The 26545-nt window shown below is 45.1% G+C and overlaps 1 protein-coding gene across 1 annotated transcript in view; it reads left to right on the top strand.

Moving 5' to 3' along the window:
- The window catches only part of LOC138591995 (titin-like), a 170653-nt gene that overhangs the window by 126622 nt on the left and 17486 nt on the right, over positions 1–26545 (top strand). The window contains 13 exon segments of the mRNA XM_069662571.1: positions 71–17395; positions 17510–17806; positions 18084–18671; positions 18851–19153; positions 19246–19830; positions 19928–20233; positions 20423–20725; positions 20822–21127; positions 21244–23007; positions 23132–23425; positions 23648–23932; positions 24040–24339; positions 24469–26535. Coding sequence (XP_069518672.1) covers positions 71–17395; positions 17510–17806; positions 18084–18671; positions 18851–19153; positions 19246–19830; positions 19928–20233; positions 20423–20725; positions 20822–21127; positions 21244–23007; positions 23132–23425; positions 23648–23932; positions 24040–24339; positions 24469–26535 — 24723 coding nt within the window.

Here is a 26545-nt window from a genome sequence, read left to right as displayed (position 1 = left end):
TTGAAATCACAAGTCTAATCAGAATGTTATGTTTACTTTTGAAGAACTAACCACTTTATATGTCTAACAGATGTACCTGGGCCTCCAGTCAATCCAAGAGTAACAGACACAACCAAGACCACTGCCACTCTGAACTGGGGAAAACCTCTAGATAATGGTGGACTTGAAGTCACTGGATATCTTATAGAGCATAAGAAAGAAGGAACTGAAGATTGGGTTAAGGACACTCCATCACCTCTAAGAATCACAGAGTTTGTTGTTCCCAACCTGGAAACTGGTGCAAAATACCACTTCAGAATTAGTGCTGTGAATGCTAAGGGGGCAGGTGAACCCGCTGTAACTCAGGATGTTGTTGAGATTGTAGAGCGTGCAGCTGAACCTGATTTAGAGCTAGATGTCGAGCTTAGAAGAACCCTTGTCGTCAGGGCTGGCTGCTCCATTCGTCTCTTTGTGCCTATCAAGGGACGTCCTACACCTACAGTCACCTGGACCAAAGAAGGTGGCCCTGTCCCACGTGCAGTCATTGACAGCACTGAGTCATTTACCATGCTGATCATCCCTGAGAGTTCAAGGATTGATGCAGGCAAATATGAGCTGACCCTTGAAAACGCCACTGGAAAGAAGAGTGCTGATATACATGTGAGAGTTCTAGATTCACCTGGACCTCCACTTAATCTAAAACCAGTCAAGATTGACAAGGAAAGCATCACACTTCAGTGGGAGATGCCTCTCATCGATGGTGGAGCCAAGATAACAAACTACATAATTGAGAAGAGAGAATCAACACGCAAGGCGTTTGCCACTGCCATTACAAATTGCCGAACCACTTCAGTCAAGATTAATGAGCTTGGGGAAGGCTGTGAATACTACTTCAGAGTTTCTGCGGAGAATGAGTATGGCATTGGTGAGGCGGTTGAAACTGCTGACCCTATTCGTGCATCCCAGGCACCAACTCCTCCAGAGAGTATAATTCCTACTGATATCACCAAGAATTCTGTGAGTTTGGCTTGGACTAAACCAAAACACGATGGTGGAAGCAGGATTACAGGATATGTCCTTGAAGCCCAGAAGAAAGGGACTGATCAGTGGGCACATGTAACAACGGTTAAGACCATGGATTTCACAGTGAAGAATCTAAATGAGAATGAAGAGTACATTTTCCGCATAATGGCGGTAAACCACTCAGGTAGAAGTGCTCCACGTGACAGTAAACCTATTGTTGTGAAGGATTCTACTTCCCTCCCTGAGTTTGATCTCCGTGGTGTATGTCAAAAGACTGTTATTGCCAAGGCTGGCGATAACATCAAGGTTGAAATTCCAGTTATGGGACGCCCTAGACCAACTGTCTCTTGGCAGAAGGACGGTGCAGCCCTGAAGCTCACGCAGAGAACCAATGTGGAAACTACTGCTGCAACTGTTACCCTCAGTATCAATGAATGCACCAGAGCCGACAGTGGTGTATACACTATGACAGGAAAGAACATTGTTGGTTCTGTGACTGACAACATTATAGTAAAAGTACATGATGTACCAGGGCCACCCAAGGGACCAGTTAAGATTGTGGAGATATCTCGTACATATTGCATCTTTGCCTGGGACACTCCAGAGAATGACGGAGGTGTTCCAATCAATAATTATGTGGTTGAGATTAGAGACACCACTTCCCAAACATGGACAGAACTGTCTTCCACAGTCATCCGTACCATGTTCAAAGCTATTCGTTTAACCACAGGATCAGAATACCAGTTCAGAGTAAAGGCTAAGAACAGATATGGTGTTGGACCATCCATAACCTCAGAGGCCACAGTGGCTGCCTATCCATTCAAAGTCCCTGGTCCTCCTGGTACACCTGGTGTTGTTGCATTTACTAAAGATTCAATAACAATTGGCTGGAATGAGCCTGTATCTGATGGTGGAAATGAAGTTATTGGTTATCATGTTGAGAGGAAAGAAAGAAGCAGCATCATGTGGTATAAGATCAGCAAGGGTCTTGTTCAAGGAAACATATTTAAATCCACTGGTCTTGAAGATGGAGTTGCCTATGAGTTCCGTGTCATGGCTGAAAACATGGCCGGGATTGGCAAGCCCAGCAAGGCTTCAGAAGCAATATTGGCCTTGGACCCTGTGGACCCACCAGGTCAACCCATGCCAATATTTGTCAACAAGAATGTAATTACAATTCAGTGGACAAAGCCTGAGTACGATGGTGGCTTCAAAATCACTGGCTACGTAGTGGAGAAGAGAGAACCGCCTACTGGACGCTGGATCAGGGCCAACTTCACAAACATTATTGAGACTACATTCACTGTAAGTGGACTAACTCAAGATGCAGCCTATGAGTTCCGTGTCATAGCCAGGAACTCAGCAGGTGCAGTGAGTGTGCCCTCTGATCCCTCCGACCCAATTACCTGCAAAGATGACATTATTGAACCACGCATTATGGTTGACGCCATCTTTAAGGATGTTGTACTACTGAAGGCAGGAGAGTCCTTTAAACTTGATGCTGACATTGCTGGTCAACCAACGCCGTCTATGGTTTGGACCAAGAATGGAAAAGAAGTTGAGAACACAATGAAACTGGAGGTTAGGTTCACAGAACTGACAACAATTCTCACCAACAAGGACTCTGTTAGATCAGATGGAGGAGAATTTGTTTTGACTGCCACTAATGTTGGTGGTTTTGCTAAGCACGTCTTTAATGTTAAAGTGCTTGACAGACCTGGACCACCAGTTGGCCCTCTTCAGGTGTCTGATGTCACAGCTGACAACTGCATACTTACCTGGGCTCCACCTGCAGATGATGGCGGCGCCAAGATTGAAGGATATGTGATTGAGAAGCGGGAATCAAGCAGACTGGTTTGGACAAATGTGGTCTCAAACCTGCAGGTTACACAGTGCAAGGTGACCAAGCTGCTAAAAGGAAATGAATACATTTTCAGAGTTATGGCAGTAAACAAATATGGACTTGGTGAGTCTCTTGATTCAGAACCCACTATTGCAGACAACCCATATGTGGTGACAGACCCTCCTGAGAATCCTGAGGTAACAGCTATTACGAAAGATTCAATGGTTGTAATGTGGCAAGCACCTAAGAGTGATGGTGGGACTCCCATCAAAAACTACAACATTGAAAGGAAAGACAGAATAGGCCTCCGCTGGGTCAAATGCAACAAAAGGAAAGTCAAAGATCTACAATTCAAGGCAACAGGCCTTATTGTAGGACATGAATATAAATTCAGAATAATTGCAGAGAATGCTGCTGGAGTGAGTGCACCAAGTGTCTCAAGTCCATTCTATAAGGCCACTGATGCATTGTACGCGCCTGGGTCTCCATGCAACCCCCGAATCTTGGACACAACCAAATCCTCAATTACTGTTGCCTGGAACAAACCTGTATATGATGGTGGCTCTGATGTCACTGGCTACATTGTAGAGACCTGTATTCCATCTGAAAAGGAGGAAGAGGAGGAATGGACTATTGTGACACCCAAAGAAGGACTCCTTGCAACTTCATTCACTATTATTAATCTGAAGGAGAATCAAGAGTACAAGATTAACATCTCTGCTGTCAACAGTGAAGGAGTTGGAGAGGCAGCATCTGTACCTGGTAATCCAAAGGCAGAGGACAGGCTCCTCCCTCCTGAGATGGATTTGGATGCTGAGCTCCGCAAAGTTGTCAGTCTTAGAGCTTGCTGTTCACTAAGGCTATTTGTGCCTATTAGAGGCAGACCAGTTCCTCAGGCAAAATGGACCAAGGGAGAGGGTGAGCCTGTTGAGAGGGCAACCATTGACAGTACAACTTCATACACATCACTTGTAATTGAAAATGTCAACAGATTTGACAGCGGAAAATATAATCTTACTGTGGAAAACAGCTCTGGCTCAAAGACAGTTACAGTTCAAGTCAGGGTGCTTGATACACCAAGTGCCCCACAAAATCTGAAGATAACTGCTGTAACTAATGAAGCCGTCACTCTGACTTGGGATCCACCAGTGAACGATGGAGGAGTAAAGATTAAAAACTATATAGTTGAAAAACGTGAGTCCACAAGGAAGGCATACGCCACAGTTAGTGCTAACTGCCATCACACCAACTTTACAGTTGACCAGCTCCTGGAAGGATGCAACTATTACTTCAGAGTTCTGGCTGAGAATGAATATGGCATTGGCCTGCCCATTGAAACTGGTGAATCAGTAAAAGTGTCAGAGAAACCACAGCCACCTGGCAAAATAACTCTTAAGGATGTAACTAAGAACAGTGTCACCCTCTCCTGGGAGAAGCCAGAGCATGATGGTGGCAGCAGAGTGGGCTGTTATGTTGTTGAGATCCTGCCTAAGGGTGTTGATAAGTGGACCCAGGCTGTGATTGTAAAAGAGACAGAAGCTACTATTAGTGGACTCAATGCAGGGGAAGAATACATGTTCCGTGTAGCAGCGAGAAATGAAAAAGGAACAAGTGATCCACGTCAAATTGGTGTACCTGTGATTGTTAAAGATCTAGTGATTGCACCTGTTGCAAAAATGTTGTTCAACACATTTAGTGTGTTAGCAGGAGAAGATCTGACAGTGGAAGTTCCATATGTGGCACGCCCCAAAGCAGCTGTTTCCTGGGTAAAAGATGGTCAGCCTCTGAAGAGAACAACCAGGGTAAACTTTGGCGCAACAGACACAATGCTGAACCTTAACATAAAAGAGGCCACTAAAGATGATGTTGGAAAGTACCATATTACTCTTAGCAATACAGCAGGAGAGACGACAGCAAACATTGGCATTGTTGTTCTTGATAAACCCGGACAGCCAGGTGGTCCAGTTAAAGTCGAGGAAGTCACCTCTGACAGTGTCACCATCTCCTGGAACCCACCAGAGTATGATGGTGGTTGTACCATCAAAAACTACATTGTGGAAAAGAGAGACACATCCACAACTAACTGGATGGTTGCATCTCCCAACCTTGCTAGGACCAAAATCAAGGCAGGCAGGTTGAAGACTGGCTCTGAGTATCAGTTTAGAATCACAGCAGAAAACAGATACGGAAAAGGTCCAGCTCTTCTATCAGAATGTATTGTGGCTCAATACCCCTACAAGTTGCCAGGACCCCCAGGAACACCATCCATTGCAGCCTGCAACAAGGACAGTATGTTGATTGCTTGGAATGAACCTGTGAATGATGGTGGAAGCACAGTCTTCGGCTACCATCTGGAACGCAAAGAGAGAAACAGTATCCTGTGGGTAAAACTTAATAAATCTCTTATTACTGACCAAACCTTCAAGACCACTGGTCTTGAGCCAGGAATGGAATATGAATACAGAGTGTATGCTGAAAACATTGTTGGAATAGGGAAAGCTAGCAAAGTGTCTGAGGGAAAAGTTGCTAGAGATCCTTGTGACCCTCCCGGTACTCCAGAGGCGACAAAGATCACTAAGGATTCTGTGACGATTGTTTGGACCAAGCCTGAGTATGATGGTGGTGCAAAAGTTACAGGCTATGTTGTGGAAAAGAAGGAGCTTCCTGAGGGTCGTTGGCTAAAGGCTAACTTTACTAATGTTATTGAGACCGAATATGTTGCAACAGGACTTGTGCAGGACAATCAGTATGAGTTCCGTGTCATTGCCAGAAATGCTGCAGGAGTTTTCAGTATTCCCTCTTACAGCACCGGCCCTATTACTGCCAGGGATGAAATTGAACCACCACGTGTCAGCATTGACCCAGAGTACACACAGACCATTATAGTTAATGCTGGAGACAACTTCAAGATTGATGCAGATGTCCATGGCAAACCATTGCCCTCTATCCACTGGATGAAGGGAGAGCAGGAACTGGGCAACACTATTCATAGAGAGATTAAGAATACACCTACCAAAGCTTATATATCTGTCAAGGAAGCTAAACTTACTGATGGAGGCCAATACACACTGCTGTTGAAAAATCCAGGAGGAGAAAAGGCTGTACAAGTCAATGTGGTTGTTCTAGATAAACCTGGAGAACCACAGGGACCTCTTGTTGTTACAGGAATAGCAACTGACCGTTGCTGCCTTGCATGGAAACCACCACTACAAGATGGTGGCAGCAAGATCTCACACTACATTGTGGAAAGGAGAGAGACAAGCAGACTTGTTTGGACAGTTATTGACCCAACAGTGAAAACTATTTATCTAAAGGTCACAAAGCTCCTGGAAGGAAATGAGTACATTTTCAGAGTGCATGCTGTCAACCACTTTGGAGTTGGTGCAGCACTGGAGTCTGCTGCTGTCACTATCAAAGATCCATTTGTGACACCTGGCTCACCAAAGAGCTTGGAAGTTTCTGATATTAAAAAGGATTCAATGATGCTTACCTGGGAGGCTCCCTCTGAAGATGGAGGCAGTCCTATCACTGGATACATAATTGAAAAACATGACAAAGAAGGTGTTAGATGGACCAGATGCAACAGGAAAACAGTCACTGACTTAAATTTCAGAGTCACTGGACTCCTGGAAAACCATAGTTATGAATTCAGAGTTGCAGCTGAAAATGCTGTCGGTGTTGGTGACCCAAGTTCCCCAACTGTATTCTACAAAGCTCTTGATCCCATCTTCAGGCCTGGCCCACCACACAATCCTCGAGTTACTGACACAACGAAAACATCCGTTTTCCTGTCATGGGGCAAGCCCGTTTGTGATGGAGGCTGTGAGATCCAGGGATACATTGTTGAGTGCTGCATTACCACAGAGCCAGCAGTGCCAGCTGAGATCCCTGCTGAAGCCCCAGCTGCAGAGGCAGCTGCCACAGATGCACCTGCTGAGGAATGGATAATGTGCACACCGCCAACAGGTGTCAAGAAGACCAAGTTTGAGGTTGCAAAACTGAAGGAAAACCAGGCATACAAGTTTAGAGTATGTGCTATTAACAAAGTTGGAGTTGGAGAGCATGCTGATGTCTCTGGAGCTGTTGTTGCTCAGGATAGGGCAGAAGAGCCCGACCTTGACATTGACCCAGAACTGAGAAAGATTGTGACGATTAAAGCAGGGGCTTCTCTTAGACTTTTCATCCCCATCAAGGGAAGGCCCACTCCTACTATCAAATGGGACAAAGATGAAGCTGCACTTAAAGAGACTGCTCAGGTCGAGGTGACCAGCAGTTACACATCCCTTGTAATTGACAAATTGAGCAGAAATGACAGTGGAAAATACACTGTCACTGCAGAGAACTCCAGTGGAACCAAATCTGCATTTGTTGTCGTTCGTGTCCTTGACACACCCAGTGCCCCTGTTAACATGAAAGTGAAAGAAATTACAAACCAGTCAGTGACACTGGCATGGGAACCACCTCTGTTGGATGGTGGCTCCAAGATCAAGAACTATGTTGTTGAAAAGAGAGAGAGCACACGCAAAACATATGCGGCAGTTGTAACAAATTGTCATGCTCTTTCGTGGAAGATTGAGTCACTTCAGGAGGGTTGCAGTTACTACTTCCGAGTCCTTGCTGAGAATGCACATGGTGTTGGCCTGCCTGCTGCAACTCTCGACCCTCTTAAGGTCTCAGAGGTGCCCCAGTCTCCAAAGAACTTGATTGTGACTGACCAAACCAAAACAAGCATCTCTTTGGCTTGGGAGAAGCCCGAGTATGATGGTGGTAGCAGAGTAATGCAGTACCTGCTTGAGGTGCAGCTTAAGGGCCATGAGAAGTGGTCTGGTGTTAACACATTTAAGACAATGGAGACCACCGTTTCCAATCTGAACCCAGGAGAGGAGTATCTGTTTAGAGTTACTGCTATCAATGATAAGGGAAAGAGTGACCCCAAAGTCCTTGCTGGTCCAGTGATGACCAAGGACTTAGTGTTTGAGCCAGATGTTCGACCAGCATTCAGCAGCTACAGTGTCCATGTTGGTAAAGACCTCAACATTGAAATTCCTATTTTTGGACGTCCTAAGCCGACAGTCGCATGGACTAAAGATGGAGCTCCATTGAAGTTCACTACCAGAGTCAACATTATCAACAAACCAACACATACAACACTGAGCATTAAAGAGGCAGCAGGGGATGATGGTGGAATGTACAGTATAAATGCTACAAACCCAGCTGGAAAGAAGGACACAACTGTGGAGATCATTGTACTTGACAAGCCTGGCCCTCCATCAGGGCCTGTGAGATTCGACGAAATCACAACACAGAGTGTCACTATTTCATGGGACCCACCAAAGCACAATGGTGGCTGCCAGATTTCAAATTACATTGTACAAAAGAGAGATACAACTACAACAACATGGGAAAATGTCAGCATCAACTATGCCCGGACCACCATCAAAGTGCCCAGACTGAAGACTGGAGCTGAGTACCAGTTCAGGATAATTGCTCAGAACCGTTATGGAAAGAGTCATGGTCTGGATTCATCTGCTGTTGTCGCTCAGTACCCATACAGAGAGCCAGGCCCACCAGGCACTCCTTTCATCGCTTCTCTCTCCAGGGACCACCAGATTGTTGAATGGCATGAACCTGTCACAGATGGAGGCAGCACTGTTCTTGGCTACCATTTAGAAAGGAAAGAGAGGAATAGTATTCTCTGGGTCAAGATCAACAAGACGCTCATTCATGGGACTAATTTCAAAAGTCACCCCTTGGAAGAGGGTATTGAGTATGAATACAGGGTTTATGCTGAAAATATTGTTGGCATTGGCAGGTGCAGTAAGGTCTCAGAGGGCTGCTTTGCCCGTGACCCATGTGACCCTCCTGGCACACCAGAAGCTAGCTATGTGACTAAAGACACCATTGTCATTCAGTGGACTAAACCAGAGTATGATGGTGGCAGTAATATAACTGGCTATACTGTGGAGAAGCGTGATCTGCCCGAGGGCAGGTGGGTAAGGGCAAACTTCACAAACGTAATTGAAACACAGTTTACTGTCACTGGTCTAACTGAAAATGCACAGTATGACTTCAGAGTGATTGCTAAAAATGCTGTTGGAACCATCAGTAAGCCATCCTATAACAGCGGACCAATAACTGCAAGTGATAAGGTGGAAGCACCCAAATTCTCCATTGACCCTGCATTCACTAAGACTATTATCATCAATGCCGGAGAGACGTTCAAGTTAGATGCTGATGTCCGAGGCAAGCCACTGCCTACAATCCAGTGGTTCAAGGATGAAAAACCAATTGAGAATACACTCAGACTAGAGATCAAAAACACAGAAAACCATGCAATGATTGTTTTTAAAGACTGTGTGAGAATTGATGGTGGAACTTATACTCTTCAGCTGACAAATGAGGCTGGAAGTGAAACTGTTCCATTCACGGTCTTGGTCCTGGACAGGCCTAGCCCGTGTGAAGGACCCCTCCACATTGCTGGAGTAGCTGAAGATAGATGCACACTGGTATGGCATGCACCTCTGCATGATGGAGGTAGTCCTATAAAGCACTATATCATTGAGAGAAGAGAGACCAGCCGTCTAGCTTGGACTGTTGTCTCTAACAGGTGTGACACCACATGCTACAAAGTCACCAAATTACTGGAAGGCAACGAATATATGTTCCGTGTCATGGCAGTGAACAGTTATGGTGTCAGTGAGCCTCTGGAGTCTGGTGGAGTGATTATGAGGACTCCATTTGTTCCCCCTGGTCAACCTCACATTGATGATGTATCCAATATTGCCCACGATGGCATGACCATCACTTGGTCGGCCCCTGAGAATGATGGTGGCAGTGAGATTACTAATTACATAATTGAGAAGAAGGACAGAAGTGGAATTAAATGGACCAGATGCAACAGACAAAAAGTAACTGACCTCTCGTTCAGAGCAACAGGTCTAACCACCGATCATGAATATGAGTTCAGAGTGGCTGCTGAGAATGTAGTTGGGGTGGGAGAGCCAAGCCTTCCAAGTTCATACTACAAGGCCTGTGATCCCAAGTACAAACCTGGTGCCCCAGCATATGTGAATGTGATTGACTCCACCAAGAGTTCTATTACAGTGTCATGGGGTAAGCCTCTGTCTGATGGTGGCAGTGCCATTCAAGGCTACATTGTTGAAGTCTGCAAGGCTGAGGAGGAGGAATGGACCATGGTTACTCCCCCAACTGGCCTGCGTCTTAACAAATATGAAATAACAAAACTTACTGAGGGTCAAGAATACAAGATTCAGGTTTGTGCTCTGAACAAACTGGGAGTTGGTGAACCAGCAGCTCCCTCTGGAACAGCTAAGCCAGAAGAACGGGTGGACCCGCCACAGATCCACCTCGACTCTGAGCTGCGGAAGGGCATCATTGTGAAAGCTGGTGGATCCGTTAGAATCCATATTCCATTCAAAGGCAGGCCAACACCTGAGATTAAATGGACCAAGGATGAGGGAAGCATGACTGAAAAAGTGGTGGTTGAAAAAGCTCTCAATTTCACAGAGCTGTCGATTGACTCATGTGACAGGAGTGATTCAGGGAAATACACCCTGAGCCTGACAAACAGCAGTGGCACTGTATCTGAGTTTGTCGCTGTTAAAGTCCTGGATACACCCGGGGCCCCACAGAACCTTGTGGTTAAAGAAATCAAAAAGGACTGTGTCACTCTTGTATGGGATGCCCCCCTAATTGATGGAGGTTCTAAAATAAAGAACTATGTCATTGACAAACGTGAATCAACCAGAAAGGCATATGCAAATGTGTCCACAAAATGTACTAAAACCACATTCAAAGTTGAGAACTTGGTCGAAGGTGCTATGTACTATTTCAGAGTCATGGCTGAGAATGACTATGGAATTGGTCAGGCTGTTGAAACAAAGACTGCTTCCAAGGCCTCCGAGGTACCAATGCCTGTTGGAAAAGTCTTCCTCACTGATGTCACCAAGGCTACTGCCTCGTTGGCTTGGGAGAAACCTGAGCATGATGGAGGCAGTAGAATTGGTGGCTACCTAATTGAGATGCAGCCTAAGGGTACTGATAAGTGGGGGGTTGCAGCAAATACAAAAACATGTGAAGGCAACGTCACAGGCCTCACATCTGGAACGGAATACCTATTCCGTATCATTGCTTACAACGAGAAGGGTAAGAGTGAGCCAAAGGCCCTTGCTGCACCAGTTGTTGCCATTGATATGACCATGGAGCCAAGCATTAAGATGCAATTCAAAACATACAGTGTATTAGCTGGAAAAGATCTGAAGTTGGAGTTCCCCGTGCTTGGCAGACCAAAACCTAAAGTCACCTGGGCTATGGATGGTCAGCCTCTGAAGGTGACATCCAGAGTCAATGTGGTTAACACTCCATCAACAACTGGAATTCAAATTTCAGAGGCATGCAAGGATGACTTCGGCAAATATTCTATTTCAGCAACCAATACTGCTGGCACAATCACTGATGATGTAACTGTCATTATTCTTGACAAGCCTGGTCCACCAACAGGTCCAGTCAAGGTTCTCGAAGTGAGCAACACCTTTGTTCATCTTTCCTGGGAGCCACCTGAGTACACAGGTGGATGCCAGATTAAGAACTATATAGTGGAGAAGAGAGACACCACCACGACAACATGGCAGTCAGTCACCACGCAGCTTGCTAGAACCGCTATTAAGGTCACCAAGCTGAAGACTGGTGCAGAGTACCAGTTCAGAATCATAGCTGAAAACAGATATGGAAAGGGAGTGTCTCTGGACTCCAAAGCCATTGTTGTGCAATATCCATACAAAACCCCAGGACCTCCAGGAACACCACACGTCAAATATGCAACAAAGGAAATGATGATAGTTGAATGGAATGAGCCAGTCATTGATGGTGGGAGTGCAGTTATTGGCTACCACCTGGAAAGCAAGGAGAGAAGCAGCATCCTGTGGAACAAACTGAACAAAACTCTCATCACTGATACTCAGTTCAAGATTTGCAATCTTGAGGAGGGTATTGGATATGAATTTAGAGTCTTTGCAGAAAATATTGTTGGCATTGGCAGATGCAGTAAAGTTTCTGAGTCATTTGTTGCTCGTGACCCATGTGATCCTCCTGGGGCTCCAGAAGCTGTATCCATTTCTAAGAATCTAATCAAGATTCAGTGGACCAAGCCTCAGTATGATGGTGGCAGCAAGGTGAATGGATATATTGTGGAAAGGAAGGATCTTTCCTCCCCTGATGGGCGCTGGGTAAGAGCTAACTTCACTAATATAATTGAGACTGAGTATACTGTCACTGGTCTGACAGAGAATGAGCAATATGAATTCAGAGTAATTGCAAGAAATGCAGCCGGAGTGTTCAGCGCCCCATCCGACAGCTCTGGTTCTATTACTGCTACTGACGAAATTGAACCACCAAGGGCTTCAATGGACCCAAAATACAAGGATGTCATAGTTGTCAATGCTGGAGAACACTTGCTTCTCGATGCAGACATCTATGGAAAACCAATACCTGAAGTTCTGTGGCTTAAAGAAGGCAAGGAAATGGACAGAGCCCTGCGAATTGAAGTGAAAACTACACAGAAACGTGCAGCCATAAATATTAAGGATGTTACCAAGCTTGACAGTGGCCACTATGAGCTTGTCCTTAAAAATCTTGGTGGTACAAAAACCTTCCCTATCACTGTCAAAGTTCTTGATAAACCAGGTCCACCCGCTGGATCCATTACTGTGACAGGAGTCATGGCTGACAGGTGCACCCTTGCCTGGTCTGAGCCAACTCTGGACGGTGGGGCTAGCATCTCTCATTATATCTTGGAGAAGAGAGAGACAAGCAGGTTGTCCTGGACAGTGGCTGCACCAAATATCAAGGCTCTATATTATAAAATCAAAAATTTGCTTCCTGGAAATGAATACATTTTCAGAGTCAGGGCAATCAACAAATATGGTGTTGGCGATTATCTTGAGAGTGAACCCATCATTGCACGCAATCCTTACAAACCACCTAGTGCGCCTGGAACTCCTGAGGCTAGTCAGATTACAAAGGACTCTATGATTCTTTCATGGACCACTCCAGAACTGATTGGTGGGGCTGAAATTGAAGGCTACCACCTTGAAAAACGCGACAAAGATAGTGTGAGGTGGACAAAATGCAACAGACAAAAGCTGACTGACTCCCACTTCAAGGTCACAGGTCTGATGACAGACCATTTCTATGAGTTCCGTGTTGCAGCTGAGAATGAGGCTGGAATGGGAGACCTTAGTGAACTTTCTCTATTCTACAGAGCATGTGATGCCACAACACCACCTGGGCCTCCACACCATCCCAAGGTTACAGACTGCACAAAGTCTTCTGTGTCTCTGTCCTGGGGAAAACCTGACTTTGATGGTGGTGCCTACATTAAAGGCTACATTGTTGAAATGAGAGAGTATACACCAGTGCCCGAATCAACAGAAGAGGCAGAAGTAGCACCAACAGTAGAGGCACCAGCAGAAAAAGAATGGACCACATGCACTCCACCCACTGGCATTCAAGCCACTAAACTCACTATTCCAGACCTGAAAGAGGGTGGAGAGTACCAGTTCCGTGTCTGTGCTATTAACTCTGAGGGAGTGGGGGAGGCTGCCAATGTCCATGGCACTGTGGTTACTTCTGACAGGTCAGAAGCACCAGAGATTGAGCTTGATGCTGATCTTAGAAAGGTGGTATCTGTCCGTGCTGGTGGAACACTGCGTCTGTTTGTTACCATCAGAGGAAGGCCTGAACCTGCTGTGAAATGGGAGAAGGTTGAGGGTACTCTCACGGACCGTGCTGCTATTGACACCACCAGTTCGTATACTATGCTTGTCATTGACAATGTCAACCGCTTTGATAGTGGTAAATACTCACTTACTCTGGAGAACAACAGTGGTGCAAAATCTGCCATTGTTGCAGTACGAATTTTGGATACACCAAGTGCACCACAGAACTTTGCTGTGAAGGAGCTCAAGAAGGATTCAGTGACTCTTGCCTGGGATACTCCACTCACTGATGGTGGTTCAAAAATCACAAACTACATTGTAGACAAGAGAGAGTCTGTCAGGAAGGCATATACTACTGTCACTAGCAACTGCACAGCCAACACATTCAAGATTGAAGAGTTGCCCGAGGGTGGCATTTTCTACTTCAGAGTATGTGCTGTTAATGAATATGGCCAGGGACAGATGGTTGAAACCAAAGAAGTCAAAGTGTCTGAGGTACCTCTGCCACCAAGCAAGGTTACCCTTGTGGATTTGACAAAGACCAGCGTGTCACTGGCATGGGACAAACCTGCTCATGATGGTGGAAGCAAAGTAATGTGTTACAATGTAGAATTTAAGCCAAAAAGTGGAGATAAATGGGGCACAGCATGCACAGTCAAGGTGCCCGAAGCAACTATTCCAAATCTTACTCCTAATGAAGCCTATTTATTCAGAGTTGTTGCAATAAATGAGAAGGGAAAGAGTGAGCCAAAGGACCTTGGCTTGCCTGTGGTCGCAAAGGATGTTGCAATTGAACCATCTATCAATTTGCTGTTTACCACATACAGTGTGAAATCTGGAGACGACCTTACCCTTGAGGTTCCAGTGAGAGGCAGGCCAAAGCCTGTTGTATCTTGGAAAAAGGATGGACTTCCTTTAAAGCAAACATCATCAGTAACCACCCTAAACACAGCAACCTCTTCAAAAATTATAATCAAAGAGGCTAGCAGAGAACATGTTGGCAAATATGAGATAACTTTGGCCAACACAGCAGGAACTGTTACAGCAGATATTGGAGTTGTGGTTCTTGATAAACCAGGTCCACCCAAAGGTATTAAGGTGGATGCTGTGACTTCAGACAGCATCACACTGTCCTGGTCCCCTCCAGATTATGATGGTGGCTGCTCCATCAGTAACTATATTGTTGAGAAGAGAGACACAAACACACAAGAATGGCAGATGGTAGCAAGTAATGTTGCTAGAACATCTTTCAAGGCTGGCCGTCTGACACATGGCGCAGAGTATCAATTCCGTATCTATGCAGTAAATCGTTATGGAAAGAGTGCATATCTGGATTCACCTGGTATCACTGCAATGTATAACTTCAAACAACCTGGACCTCCTTCCACCCCTATAGTGAAGTTGGCTACCAAGTCTTACATGTTCATAACTTGGAATGAGCCAGTCAATGATGGTGGTAGCCCTGTTATGGGTTACCATCTAGAAAGGAAGGAGCGTACTAGCATTCTTTGGACAAAGATGAACAGAGGAATGATCAAAGATACAGAATACAAAGTCAATGGAATTGAAGAAGGCATGGTGTATGAATACCGTGTCTATGCTGAAAATATTGCTGGTATTGGTAAATGCAGCAAAGCCTGTGAAGGTGTAGCTGCCAGAGATCCATGTGATCCTCCAGGCACACCTGTGGTCACTGCCATTAGCAGAACAACTGTCTCATTGTCTTGGGACAAACCAGAGTATGACGGTGGAGCCAAGGTTTCTGGCTACATTATTGAACGCAGAGACCTTCCAGAAGGACGCTGGACAAGGTGCAACTTCACCAATGTGCCCGAGACCCACTATGATGTGACCGGTCTTACAGAAAACAGCCAGTATGACTTCCGTGTCATTGCAAAGAATGCAGCTGGATTGTTCAGTGGGTCATCTTTCAACACTGGCCCCATCACTGTCAAGGATGATGTAGAACCACCCCGCATCATGATGGATGTCAAGTTCAGAGAGACATTGCTTGTAAAAGCAGGAGAAACTCTGAAGATCAATGCTGATCTTGCTGGACGTCCTGCCCCTGTCATTTCCTGGACCAAGGATGGCAAAGAGATTGAGCTAAGAGCCAGAATCCAGATAGTTTCAACAGATACAAGCACTTATGTAATTGTGAAGGATTGCATTAGAAGAGATTCTGGACAGTATGCGTTAACTCTACAGAATATTGGTGGAACAGTTACCATGCCAATAAACTGTGTGATTTTAGATAGGCCAGGACCCCCAGCAGGTCCACTACAGATCACAGGTCTCACGGCTGAGGAATGCACTCTGTCATGGGGTCCTCCTCAGGAGATTGGGGGTGCTGTCATCACACATTATGTTGTTGAGAAGCGTGAGACCAGCCGCTTAGCATGGACAATGGTAAAGGGAGATGTAACAAAAACATATTTCAAAGTCACTGGACTGCTCAAGGGCAACGAATATATCTTCAGAGTTTTGGCTGTTAACAAGCATGGTCTCGGTGAGACTCTGGAGAGTGATGCTGTAAAAGTTACAGATCCGTACACTTTTGCCACTGCACCAACTAGTGTTGATGTCACATCCATAACTGGAGATTCAATGACCCTCACTTGGTGTAGGCCAGTTAGTGATGGAGGCAGCCCAATCATCGGATATGTAATTGAACGCCGTGAGAAGACAGGCATGCGCTGGATCCGTGTGAACAGAGATCTAGTTGTTGAATGTACAACTGTAGCAACAAAACTGCGCAAGAGTTGTGAATATGACTTCAGAGTCTATGCTGAAAATGCTGCTGGTCTGAGTCCTCCAAGTGAACAGTCTGCATCATTCAGAGCATTAGATCCTCTAGTTGTTCCTTCTCGCCCAACCAAGCCAAAGATTGTTAGTTCAACAAAGGACAGTGTGTCCATTGTCTGGAAACTACCATCAAATGATGGTGGTGCTCCCATCCTTGGATACAGTGTAGAATACAGAGACTACATTCGCAAACCAGAGCCGAAGGTTGAGGAAGAAGAGGAAGAATATGAGGAGGAGGAGGAAGAGGAGATACCTGAATCGCCTGAAGAACTTGCAAGATGGGTTGAAGCTATCCCTCTTACTAAGAGCTTGGAGTTCACAGTTATTGGACTAAAGACAGATGCAGAATATGAATTCTGTGTCAAGGCAATAAACAAGGTTGGCAGCAGTGTGCGTAGCCTATGTTCAGATGGAGCTGCAGCAATGGACAGAACTGCAGAGCCATCATTTGATGTTGACATTGAGATGCGTAAAGTGCTTATCGTAAAGCATGGCACAGCATTTACTCTCAATATACCATTTAAGGGTAAACCTGTACCATCAGTGGCATGGGACAAGGAGGGTGTTGATCTTAAGGTCAGAGGAACTATTGAATCAACAGAATCTAGCACTTCACTGACCGTTGAGAAGTCATCGAGAAATGACTCTGGAGAGTACAGTGTTACTATTGAATCCCCATTAGGAAAAGCAACATTGCCAGTGGTTGTCAAGGTGCTCGACTCTCCTGGACCTCCTGTCAATGTTAAAGTATCAGCAGTTACCAGGGATTCAGTAACCGTCACATGGGAAGCTCCAGAGAATGATGGTGGCGATGCAGTTAAGGCCTATCATGTTGAAAAACGTGAGGCCAGTAAGAAGGCTTGGGTTTCTGTGACCAGTAATTGCCATGCAATGACTTACAAAGTGGAAGACTTGCAGGAGGGAGCCATGTATTACTTCAGAGTAATTGCAGAAAATGAATATGGACAGGGTGTCCCTCAGGAGGCCAAGGCTGGAACAAAGATTACAGGTAATATATGAAATGCTTTATTTCTTTAAATGTTGTAACTGTCAAGTTTATTTTACTCAACCTCAATCCTTTACATGAAATGTCACTGAGAAGACTGTACCTTGTCTTTAACAGAAGTACCAAGTCCACCTATGAAACTTGGAGTTGTTAATGTTACAAAGGACAGCGTTACAATCGCCTGGACAAGACCCGAATATGATGGCGGGAGCAGAGTCACTGCTTATCTTATTGATGCCCTGGAAAAAGGACAGACCAAGTGGGTGAAGTGTGCCACTGTGAAGACCATGACCCACATCATTAAGAACCTGAGGGAGTGTGCTGAGTACTTTTTCAGAGTCCGTGCTGAGAACCATGCTGGACTCAGTGAACCAAAAGAGATGATTGTGCCTGTTATTGTCAAGGAAATACACGGTATTATCTCTTTCTTTACTACTAGATTTGTATGTTACAGATTGTCATTTGTATTTTCACTAAGTTTTTAGGAAAAAAATATAATTTAATATATGTTTGCCTTTTTAAAATCAGGTTAGGACACAATATTAAATATTGACTTTTCAATAAAATTAAATTTAATATTTATTTATCGATAGTTTTTTTAAAAGCTCTGGATTTTTTGGAAAATAATTGATTTATGTACTGGTTTTAAGTTGACATACCTTATTTCACACCTTTCTTATTTCTTATACAGAGGCTCCAGAGTTTGACTTGAAAAACTACCCAAAGAATACAGTTTATGTGAAAGCAGGATTGGATTTGACCTTTGAGATTCCTCTCACTGGGAGGCCAATGCCTAAGGTGACTATGTCCAAGAACAATGTTGTCATCAAGGGATCCAAGAGGCTGCTTACAGAAGTAACTCCAGACAGCTTGATCATCACCCTAAATGAAAGCATTTCAAGTGACGCTGGCAAATATGAAGTCACTGCCTCAAATGCAGGAGGCACTACCAAGATCTTCCTTATCTTCGTTGTGCTGGACAGACCTGGACCTCCTGTTGGTCCAGTTGAGATCGGAGAGGTTGGGGAGACCACAGTATGTCTGAAATGGGCTTCTCCAGAGTATGACGGTGGCAGCCCTGTTACCAACTATATTGTTCTGAAACGTGAAACTAGCACTCCTACATGGGCAGAGGTGTCAACTAGCATTGCCAGAAGTGCTATCAAGGTGACTAAGCTGACTAAAGGAGAGGAGTACCAGTTCAGAATCAAAGCTGGGAATCGCTATGGTGTCAGTGACTATATTGACAGCAAACCAGTCATGATAAAACTTCCATACAGTAAGTCAATACACTTAAATACAAGATAGCAAGAATAAATGTAATTTGATGATTGTATCTAAGTTTTTATTGATTACAAACTGTTATAGTATGTGGAGGAAAAATAACCTTCCTATGATTTTATTGTGTTATGGATTATGAATCCTTCTGAACACTAACAAGAATGCTGCCCATTACAGCCATACCTGGACCCCCATCCACACCATGGCTCGGCTTTGTATCTAGGGAGAGCCTGACAGTCTGTTGGAATGAGCCAGTCAATGATGGTGGAAACTCTGTGATTGGATATCATCTCCAAATGAAAGAGAGAAGCAGCATCCTCTGGCAGAAGGTCAATAAGACATCTATCCCAGGAAACCAGTGGCGAGTCACCAACATTTGCCCCGGCCTTATCTATGAATTTAAGGTTGCAGCTGAAAATGCTGCTGGCATTGGAAAGATGAGCAAGACCTCTGAAGAAGTGCTTGCTATTGATGCCTGCGGTAAGTGTTTTAATAACGTATAAAATAATATAAGTGCTTACACTCTTCACCATTATTTAATTAAAATTACCTCTTTCAATTAAATGTTACAGAGCCCCCCGCAAATGTCCGAATCACAGAGGTCACCAAGAACTCCGTCAGCCTGGCCTGGCAGAGGCCTCCATACGATGGTGGCAGCAAGATCACTGGCTACAGTGTGGAGAGGAGGGATGCTCCCAATGGCAGATGGGTGAAGGCCAACTTCACAAACATCATTGAGATGGGCTTCACAGTATCTGGCCTTAACCAGGATGAATCATATGAGTTCAGAGTGTATGCCAAGAATGCTGTTGGGTCTGTCAGCAACCCATCTCTCATTGCTGGCCCGGTCACTTGTGTTGACGCATGTGGTGCCCCAGCTATTGATCTTCCTCCAGAGTATCTGGATGTGGTTCAGTACAAGGCTGGAGCTTCAGTTAAGCTAAGAGTTGGAATAATTGCCAAGCCTTTGCCAACAATTGAGTGGCTCAAGGATGGAAAAGAGCTGGTAGCAACCTCTACCATATCTGTGGAAAACACAACTGACTCTTCTGCTGTTCTGATCAAGGATGCAGCTCGCCTTCACACAGGTTCATATGAGGTCAAGATAAAAAATGTTCTAGGTTCAGCATCTGCAACCATCAGGATTGAAATCCTAGGTATGAAGAGATTTTTCCTCACTCCTTGGTATTTCCATAATTGTGAAAATCTAATACATTTGAATAAATCCCTTTTCTAATTTCTACCTCCCCTTAGACAAACCCGGACCCCCAGCCGGCATCATTAACTTCAACTCCATCACAGCAGACAAACTAATCTTCAGCTGGGAGCCTGTGCCTGTGTCAGACCAGGGCGGTTCCAAGGTCACCCACTACATTATTGAGAGGCGCGAAACCAGCCGAGTGGTGTGGTCAACAGTTTCAGACAGGCATGAGCAGACACACGTCACTGTTGGCCAGCTTTTGCGTGGAAATGAGTATGTGTTCCGAGTAATGGGTGTTAATAAGTACGGAGTTGGAGAGCCACTTGAGTCAGAGCCTGTCATCGCCAAGAACTCCTTTGGTATGTTTTTGCTTTTGAGGGCTGCAAATTTGATTGTTAATATGAATAAGTTATAATTTAATGATTGAGCTTCCAGAGTCTCATTGCTTGAGTTTTCCTTTATTGCTTTTGTTTTTTACTTTAATGAGAAAAAAAATTATCAGGTTTGTAATTTGCATTTTCTCATATATTTGTCATAAATGTCTATAGTAACTCCTGGGCAGCCACATACTCCTGAGGTGACTACAATCACTAAATCCACAATGATGGTAGAATGGGACAAACCAGGTGTAGACGGAGGTAGCACTGTGACGGGCTACTACCTTGAGAGACGCGACAAGAAGAGCTTGCGCTGGATCCGAGTTTACAAAGACCCTGTCACTGACATCAAACAGACTGTCTACCATCTAACAGAAGGAAATGAGTACCAGTACCGCATCTGTGCCATTAACAAGGCTGGAGAGGGACCGTTCTCTGATGCATCAGACTACTACAAGGCTGCAGACCCTGTTGGTGAGTAGTCTATCATTTACACATATATATATCATATGTCATTACAAAAATGTACTACATGTACAGCTCTTCATATCACATACATTTTACCCACAGATCTGCCAGATGAGCCTTGCAAGCTGAAGGTGGTCGACTCCACCAAGACATCCATCACCTTGGGCTGGTCCAAGCCAGAATGGGATGGAGGCAGCGAGGTCACCAGCTACATGGTGGAGAAGCTTGTTGAGGGAGAGCAAGAATGGGCAATGATTACCTCCAAGGGAGAGGTCAAGACAACAGAGTACACAGTTCATGACTTAAAACCAGATGTCAACTATTTCTTCAAAGTCTCTGCTATTAACTGTGCTGGCCGTGGGGAACCATTGGAGATGACTGAGCCTGTGCAAGCTAAGGATATCCTCGGTAAATAATCTTTTTTATTGAAAATATAAAGTCAGTTTTCAACCTTTGACTTGTTTTGTTCTTGCTTAGATAAAGCAATCCCTGTCTGACCTTAAATATTTTCTATGATTTCACAGAGGAGGCCCAAATTGACTCAGATGTGGCCATGAGAACTCATTACATTGTGAAAGCTGGCAAGGATGTGGAGTTGTCTGTTCCTCTGAAGGGCAGACCTGCTCCAACAGCTTCGTGGAGCAAGGGAGATGAATGTATTGATCGCGACCCCAAATATGAGTTCCACCACTCAGACACTAGCACAGTCCTTGTTATGCGTGAGGTGACCAGACTTGATACTGGGAAGTACACAGTAAAGATTGAAAATGGTGTAGGAGAGCCCAAGACACTGACCCTGTCTGTGAAGATCCAGGATACTCCAGCTCAGTGCAAGAATCTGGTTCTGAAGGATGTGACCCGAGGAAAGGTCACTCTCTGCTGGGAGCCTCCACTTCTTGACGGTGGTGCTGAGATCACTAACTACATTGTTGAGAAGAGGGACTCCTCCAAGAGATCATACTCTGCAGTGACAAGCAAATGCACAGACACAACATACACCATCGAAGATCTCTCAGAAAAGACATCCTTCTTCTTCCGTGTGTTAGCAGAGAATGAGAATGGCGTTGGTGATCCATGTGAAACTCTTGAGCCTGTGAAGGCTACAGAGACTCCAGGACCAGTCAAGGATGTTTCTATGAAGGATTCATCTAAGACTTCTGTCACCCTGCAGTGGCTGAAGCCTGATTATGACGGTGGCAGCATTATCTCTGACTATATCGTTGAGAAGAAGCTCAAGGACGAAGAATGGTCGTTGGGAGGAGCCAGCAGACAGTGTGAGTTTGAGGTCAAGAAACTCAAGGAGCATTCAGATGTATTCTTCAGAGTTGCCGCAAGGAATGAGAAAGGACAGGGCGACTTTGTTGAGATTGGGCCTATCAAGGTCATTGATTACATTATTACACCTGAGGCAAGCCTTGTAGAGTATCCAGGTGGCCGCATAAGTGTCCGCCTGGGTCACAATGTGCACATGGAGCTGCCATACAAAGGTAAACCCAAACCTTCTGTTCTGTGGCTGAAAGACAACCTGCCTCTGAAGGAGAGTGACCAAGTCCGCTTCAAGAAGACAGAAAACAAAGCCACTCTGATGATTAAGAATGTGCAGAAGGATAATGAAGGTAAATACACTTTGACACTTGACAATAAGGTCAACAGGAGATCGTTCCATATCCATGTCATCACACTTGGACCACCATCAAAGCCTGTTGGACCCATCAGCCTGGATGAAGTGAGAGCTGAAAGCATCATGATCTCCTGGGAAGAACCTAACGATGATGGTGGTGGAGATATTACCTGCTACGCTGTGGAAAAGCGTGACACCTCCCAGCCTAACTGGAAGATGGCCTGCTCCAGTGTACAGGGTACTCAGTTCAAGGTCCCCAACCTGATCAAGGGCATCCAATACCAGTTCAGGGTGTGTGCTGAAAATAGATATGGTGTCAGTGAGGCTCTGGTCTCACAGATGGTCATTGCCAAACACCAGTTCAGGCCTCCAGGCCCACCAGGCAAGCCTGTCGTATATAATGTCACCAATGATGGCATGACCATACAATGGGAGCAGCCTATCTATGATGGTGGTACCCCCATCCAGGGCTATCATGTGGAGAAGAAAGAAAAGAACAGCATCATGTGGCAAAAAGTGAACACTGTGCTGATCAAAGAAACAGACTACAGGATCTTGGGACTCATTGAAGGCCTTGAGTACTCCTTCAGAGTCTATGCCCAGAATGATGCTGGCTTCAGTCGAATGAGTGATGAGAGCAAGCCAGTCATGGCTGTCAGTCCTGTGGGTGAGTGCTGATTTAAACAATTATATTATCCCATTTTTCTGTTTAGCTGTTGTAGTTACAATGAAACTACATATTAAGTGGTTTGGTCAAATTAATTAAAGTAAACATATATATATCTTTTCAGATCCACCTGGCCAGCCTGATTACACTGATGTGACTAGTGACTCAGTGACACTGAAATGGGATGCACCCAAACGTGACGGCGGTAGCAAGATTGCTGGCTACAATATTGATAAACGTCAAGGGCATGGGCGCTGGTTCAAGGCCAACTTGACGGACGTACATGACTGCCAGTACACTGTCACCGGGTTGGCTACAAATGAACGCTATGAGTTTAGAGTGATTGCTAGAAATGCCATAGGCGTTGTCAGTCCTCCCTCCAACTCCTCTGGCTTGATTGTAGTCCGAAGTGAAAACGGTGAGTAATGACCAAAGGGTTGTAATATTAAACTTAAGGACTGATGATAAAAAATTATGTTGATGAGCACTGCACTGTTGCCCTGTAGTTACTGATTACTGGCTAAAAGAAACAGACAGCACAAGCCATACCCATAGGGTCATCTATTATGGAAATAACGTCTTTAAAGCTAAGGTAAGATACACACTGTACACTAATGCCTTCCATCTTTCTCAAAACCAGCTTGTCCAAATATTGAGTTTGGCCCAGAGTACTTCGAGGGTTTGACAGTCAAGGCAGGAGACAACATGAGGCTGAAGGTGACAATCACAGGACGCCCTGTTCCCAAGATTGTCTGGTATAGAGATGGTCTTGAAATTACCAAAAAGATGATGGACATTGTCAATGTCGCTGGATCTAGCACCTTGTTTGTCAGGGACGCTGATCGTTCACACCGTGGCCTCTACACTGTTGAGGCTACCAATGGATCTGGAAGCAAGAAGGAGAACATCCTTGTCCAAGTCCAAGGTATGCAGTTTTGGAATTGTTTTCTTTGTACTATAGTGCTGTTGTTTACAGAACTGTATTTATTCATTTATGTTCTAACTTATATTTCAAAACCCTATGTATTAAAGATACTCCTGGGGAGCCAGTGGGACCAATCACGTTCAGTCACATCTCAGAGGGCAAGTGCACACTGTCTTGGAACCAACCAGAGAATGATGGGTGCTCCGAGATTTCACATTACATTGTTGAGAAACGTGAGACCGCCAAGATCTCCTGGGCCTTGGTTTCTGATGAATGTAAGGAGTGCACTTTCAATGCAACAAAGCTCATCAAGACCAATGAATACCAGTTCAGGGTCTCTGCTGTAAACAAGTTTGGAGTTGGTAGACCTTTGGAATCCAGCCCCATCATTGCACAGCTGCAATACAGTAAGTGGAAAATTGGGAAGGCTATTTAAAATGTAATGTTGCAGACAAAAAATGTTTGTTCATGCAAAATTCTTTCTCTATTTAAAGAATGTGCACATTGCACTAACCTATTAAAATTGTTTCCTTCAGCTACTCCCGATGCTCCAGGGACTCCTGACGCTACTGAGGTTACAGGAGAGAGCATCACTCTGTCATGGACTCCTCCAACATCTGATGGAGGAAACCCCATTCAGTATTACATGCTGGAGAAACGAGAAAAGAAAACTGTTCGGTTCTACAAGGTTATTACCAAGAAACCCATTGTTGAATGCGCTCACAAGGTGCTCCATCTAACAGAAGATATGGAATATGAGTTCCGTGTAATGGCCATAAATGATGCTGGTGTTGGAGCGCCTAGCAACATATCTATGCCTATCAAAGCTGCAGAGCCAAAGGATATTCCTTGTGCTCCATCTGTGATCTGCGTGTCTGACTCCACCAACACCTCCATCAGCCTGGAATGGACCAAGCCTGTGGATGATGGAGGCATGGAGATCATGGGTTACATTGTTGAGATGGTGAAGGGAGAAGAGGAAGAATGGAAAAGAGTAAATGAGGAGTTGGTGGCAGAAACAAATTACACTGTGACTGGTCTACAGACAGGAGCTGAATACAAGCTCCGTGTTGCAGCTGTCAATCATATGGGTAGAGGCGAAAACAAAGAAATTCCAGAACCTGCTCAGGCTATAGACAGACTAACACCACCACAGGTGGACATTGACGCCACCTTCAAGCAGACACACATTGTCAAGGCTGGAGGTTCTGTGTGCCTGGGTATTAACTTCAGAGGAAAGCCTATCCCAACTGCCACCTGGGTGAAGGAAGAAGGTGAACTGGGTGTCATGTCAGAGATCATAACTACAGAAGGCTACAGTTCTCTAAGTATTGAAAACTGCTCAAGAAATGACACAGGCAAATACACTGTAAACCTGGAGAACGCTAGTGGCAGCAAGGCCATCACCTTCACTGTAAAGGTAATGGACACTCCTGGAGCTCCACAGGCTGTTGCCTTCAAGGAGGTGTCCAGAGGCTCGGTCACACTTATCTGGGAACCTCCTCTAAATGATGGTGGAGCCCGAATCCATCACTATATTGTTGAGAGGCGCGAGGCAAGCCGTCGCACTTGGCAGCAGTCTGGTGGAAAATGCACACAGCATATCCTTAAGATCCAGGACCTGCTAGAGGGAGTGCCATACTTTTTCAGAGTCTCAGCTGAAAACCAGCATGGTGTGGGTGAGGCATTTGAGCTTACTGAGCCTGTCATTGCTACTGCAGAGCCTGCAACTCCAAAGAGAATGGACATCTTGGACACCACAGACAACTCAGTGTCACTGGGCTGGCTCAAACCAGAGCATGATGGAGGTAGCCGCATCCAATGCTATGTTATTGAGGCTAAGCCAAAGGGTACTGACAAATGGGTAGTGGTTGGAAACACCAAGAATCTCACCTATATGGTTGAAAAACTTAACAAGGGCGATGAGTATGACTTCCGTGTGAAGGCAAAGAATGAGTCTGGTTTCAGCCAGCCCAGGGAAACTCTTGCTCCTGCACTGGTCAAAGAGCCACATATTGAACCTGCCGCTGACCTCAGTGAGATCACCAACCAACTAATCACATGCCGGTCTGGCAGTACTTTCACCATCGATGTTCCAATCAGTGGTAGACCTGCTCCTAAGGTCAGCTGGAAGCTGGAGGAGATGAGGCTGAAGAGCTCAGACAGAGTCTCCGTTAAAGTAACCAAGGACAGAACCAGCATTTCAGTAAAGGAGGCAATGAGAGGAGATGGTGGTAAATACTACCTTACTCTGGAGAACGTAGCAGGAACCAGGACCTTCACTATTGAAGTTAATGTAACAGGCAAACCAAGTCCACCAACTGGACCCATTGAAATTTCATCAATCACCTCTGAGTCCTGCATCGTAAACTGGCTACCACCAGAGGATGATGGTGGCACTGAAATAACCAACTACATTGTAGAGAAGCGCGAGTCTGGCTCCACTGCCTGGCAGCTGATCAACTCCAGTGTAAAGCGCACATCTCTCCACGTCAGTCACCTGACCAAGTACATGCAGTACACATTCAGGGTTTCTGCCGAGAATAGATTTGGTGTCAGCAAGACAACGGAGTCTGAGACTATAGTCGCAGAGCATCCTTACAGTAAGTATTA

The sequence above is a fragment of the Semicossyphus pulcher genome, unplaced genomic scaffold (genome assembly GCF_022749685.1).
Source record: "Semicossyphus pulcher isolate SPU_LCO1_2020_fin unplaced genomic scaffold, fSemPul1.0.p SCAF_15, whole genome shotgun sequence".
Taxonomy (NCBI): Eukaryota; Metazoa; Chordata; class Actinopteri; order Labriformes; family Labridae; genus Semicossyphus; species Semicossyphus pulcher.
Note: the sequence above shows the minus strand (reverse complement) of the source record. Positions and strands in the feature narration are given on the sequence as shown.